This window comes from Protobothrops mucrosquamatus, unplaced genomic scaffold, assembly GCF_001527695.2.
Source record: "Protobothrops mucrosquamatus isolate PMUCROS unplaced genomic scaffold, P.Mucros_1.0 scaffold565, whole genome shotgun sequence".
NCBI lineage: Eukaryota > Metazoa > Chordata > Lepidosauria > Squamata > Viperidae > Protobothrops > Protobothrops mucrosquamatus.
The window spans coordinates 494,644-498,689 of NW_015386868.1; the positions used below are offsets into that span (position 1 = coordinate 494,644).

The window sequence follows — 4,046 nt, forward strand, 5'->3', positions numbered from 1 at the left end:
TTGGAGTCACCCTTGCAATCTACCCCAATCAGTCCCACATATGCAGATCTCAACCGAACCATTTTGTTTAAATACTGTGCTGCGTTAAATGTTATTTTCAAGTTCTGGCCGCACATAAGGTAAGTTGTTTTGATATGGGGATCCCAATGAGTCATTTGTTTGATATATAGACCGAGGTACCTGTCTCTCACCCTCTTGTACAGGCAACAATCAAATAGTATGTGAGCCAGGTCTTCTACCTCTGCCGCTCCGCAAATGCAGAGACGCTCATTGTAAGGTGTAGAATGGAATCTCCCATATCTGACCGTTGTGTCAAGCTGTTCGAATCTCGCTCGCGTAAATACCTCCCTAAGGTGTTTTGGCGGTTGTAACTTCAAATAGCTGTCTACTTGAAAAGTACGCTTGTATTTACTCAGCCATTTCAAGTTACCCACCTCACTATATCATTTTGTGCTTCTATATCCTTAATTCTTTCGGCAACCCTTTTTTTGAATTGTTCTCCTGTTACGCAAGAGACAGGAAGACCACAGCTTCTTACAAAACTTGTTAGTTTGGTGATCCAGGAGATTTGGAGTATAAAGGTAAAGGTTTCCCTGTCCAGTCATCTCCGACTCTAGAGTGCAGTGCTCATCTCCGTTTCTTGACTGAGAGAGCCAACGTTGTCTGAAGACATTTTCCGTGGTCATAAATCCAGAATGACTATACACCAAAGGCACACGGCATGCTGCTACCTTCCCACCGACGTGGTACCTATTAATCTACTCGCATTTGCATGCTTTTGAACTGCTAGGTGGGCAGGAGCTAGGAGCTCACCCTGTTGTGTGGCTCTCGGGTCTTGAACCCGGGCTATTAGCTTTCCAGCCAACAAGCTCAGTATCTTTAATGGCTGATCCATCACTCCTCCAGAATGGAGACTACAGCATGGGTTCCCCCCCTCCCCAAGTGATATGTTCAGCCATGAAAATTCTTTGTCCCTAATGCAAATATGAACGCAAAAGGGCTACTTCTAAGAGCCAGTTTGGTTTAATGGCTAAGATGCTGGCCTAAAAATCAGGAAACGGTGAATCCTAGCCCTGCCTTAGGCACAAAAAGCTTAAGTGACTTTGAGCCTGTCACTCTTTTTCAGCCCAACCTGAAGCTGTTACGGGAAAAATAGGAGGAGAAAGGAGTATTAGGTATGTTTGCCACCTTGAGTTACTTACAAAGTACAAAGGTGGGATAAAAGTCAAATAAATAAATAAATCATATATTGATATGAATTTTTTTTTTCAGTTCCTCCTTAGACTGAAGCCTCACCAGGCTTTGCAAATATTATTATATAGTTTTCCGGTTGTTTTTCTCAGAAGCCCAGCTGTGCAGTTAAGGAAGAATCCTTGAAGCAGAATTGCAATTAGTGGCATTTAAGCTGTGTCTGACATTTCGAGGATCAAAGATGTTAGGCAGCCAGGCATATACAATCTCAACTCTTAACCCCAAATTAATGCTTCTATATTACAGGGACAAGAAAGGTCTGTCCCTCGGGTTGCAATTTTACCCCTGGGCACAGGTAATGACCTATCAAATACCCTTGGCTGGGGTGCTGGCTATGCCGGGGATGTTCCAGTGGAGCAGATTCTACACAACATCATGGATGCAGATGAAATCCAATTGGACAGGTGAGTGCTTGAAAGCAAAACCTCTCTCAAATTCCAGCTTCTGCCTTCCACGAAAAAAAACAACAACAACCCTTGAATTGGATCTGGAATCCAATCTCTTGAAGTTTAGAACGGGCTTTCGTTGTGGTTCTTTTCACAGAATCTTGATGAAGTTGGAAGAACTTTCTTTCTCATTAAATACAGGATTACATTATGATTGCCCTGGCATTAGAGCCTTTCTTGTATTGATTAGTCTGTTTTATTTCTAATATTGGTTTAAGCCATATATACCATGTTATATATAAGCATAAACAACATTTTAAAAATCCCCCTGTAGGATTTTTATCAAGCAGGGCAATTGGGATTCAGCCAGTTGGAGGGTAGGGCAGCTTGGCCTGGGATCTATCAAAGATTTCCATTTCTTGCTTAATAATGTTTCCTCCAAGTCTGTGTTTATAACCCCTGACAGTCAAGATGGAATTATTGTCAAGGATCTCGGAGACAAAAAGCAACATTAGGTTAGCTAAACCATTCTTAATGAACAAAAATTAAGGGATAGTATAGGTAGGCGGTGCGTGGCACCTAGGTTACTAAGATGTCCATGGTCATCTCCATTCACACCTGCTGGTCTTCCTGTCCCACCTGCCTTTAATTAATATTTTAGATTCTACATTTAAATACGTTGGAAGCCAAGATGGTGTAAAACCATATGACAATCTTCAGCACCATCTTTGCCTACAAGAATTCTTCTGCGCTTCAGATGGTCAGTGATGGCGAACCTTTTAGAGACCGAGTGCCCAGAAACTGCCCCCGCCCCCGCCCCTGCCCTGCCCCCCATCTCCCGTCCCACCTGCCTGCAGGGCCACTCACCGCCTCCAGGGCCGACTGCAAATCGCCCAGGCAGCCCACAAGTGCTATGGCGGTCACGCCCTCTGCCCGCGCCCTGCAGCACCAACTGCACGATGGGGTGTGAAGGCAGAATCTTGTCTACGCTGCCTGGCTGCCAGGGCTGATTCTCCTTCAGGGGGGGCTACTGGAGAGGAGGGGACCGCAGGGGAGGCGAGGCTGGGGCAATGGCACGTGTGCCCCCACAGAGAAGGCTCCGACTGCCACCTCTGGCACCCGTGCCATAGGTTCACCACCACTGAGATAGGTATTAAAAAATTAAAATACAGAAAAGTATCCACATGCCCATAAAAAGACAATGCCATTCTAGAATTGAAGCAAACATCTTGAGAAGCTAGAAGAGTAGCAAGGAACAATCTTTGCAGTTTTGCCTTCTGATAAAAAGGATTATATGGCAAGATATGCCCACCAAGATAAGCATTTGGTGAATAGGCCAGTCCCCTCGAGTGGCAACCATGAGGGCCTGCCACTCCCATGTAGTCACAAAATGAACCTAAAAAAGTATTGAAAAATTCGTTCAGCAATTGTCATTGTCCCTAAAATCATCACTGTGATTGATTCAGGATGCCATTGTTAGCTCTCTTTTTTTCCCTGTTTGTTTTGCCGTGTAAGATGCCAATCTGTGCATTCTCTCCTAGATGGAAAGTTCAGGTAATAAACAAAGGATACTACAACCTAAGAAAATTGAAGGTAAGGCTTGGAAATGTTTAAGTTTTGTATAGTGATTAAAATGCTGTAATATAAGAACCTGATCTTCTGTGGGTAGGTGGGTAACGTCTAGTGATCCGCTTGGAGCTGCTAGATTCTGGAATTCTTGGATCCAGCAAGATTCTTAAGCAAATATGAATATTCAGGAGAGCTGGATAAAATCTAGTGTGAGGTACGAAAGAGGTGGATTATTTGCTATTTCTAAGATTCTGCCAGATCATATATTAACCTTTTTTTTTTCGTTTGAAGGCTTATTATTGACAGTTTGGGAATGGGAAATATCCATGTTAGTCTGAACTTGTGATATTTTAGGAGAAGAGAAGAATGTTGCTGGTTCAGAGATGCGCCCTCCCCCTTTATCAGAGGGGTTGTAATTCTCAACCATCCTACTTCCTGCCAGAGAATGGTTCTAAAATTTGGTCAGTCTTCTTGCTGTGCCTTATCGGCAAAGAGATATAAGATTTTTTTTTCCCGTTTAACATTGGTAAGCTGTAGCAGTGCTGAGCAGGAGGCAGAACAGAATGTTCAGATCTACACACTTTCTTGAAAAAGAGTGTTGTGTGACCCCATTGCACTTCCTTCACCAGCCTCATGGCATTACTATAGGGGGCGAATCTTTGGCCCCCTCAGAGAGGGCGCGCAACTTGGGAGTCCTCCTGGATTCACGGCTGACTTTGGATGACCATCTGTCGGCCGTGACCAGGGGGGCGTTTTATCAGGTTCGCCTGATTTACCAGTTGCGGCCCTTTCTGGACCGGGACGCCTTACGCACAGTCACTCATGCTCTTGTCACCTCCC

At 44.3% G+C, this 4,046-nt stretch overlaps 1 protein-coding gene across 1 annotated transcript in view; it reads left to right on the forward strand.

Annotated features, from left to right (window-relative positions):
* Nucleotides 1-4,046, forward strand: part of DGKE (diacylglycerol kinase epsilon) — a 23,745-nt gene that overhangs the window by 14,073 nt on the left and 5,626 nt on the right. The window contains exons 5-6 of the mRNA XM_015817226.1: nt 1,498-1,655; nt 3,179-3,230. Coding sequence (XP_015672712.1) covers nt 1,498-1,655; nt 3,179-3,230 — 210 coding nt within the window. The remainder of the gene's footprint in view (nt 1-1,497; nt 1,656-3,178; nt 3,231-4,046) is intronic.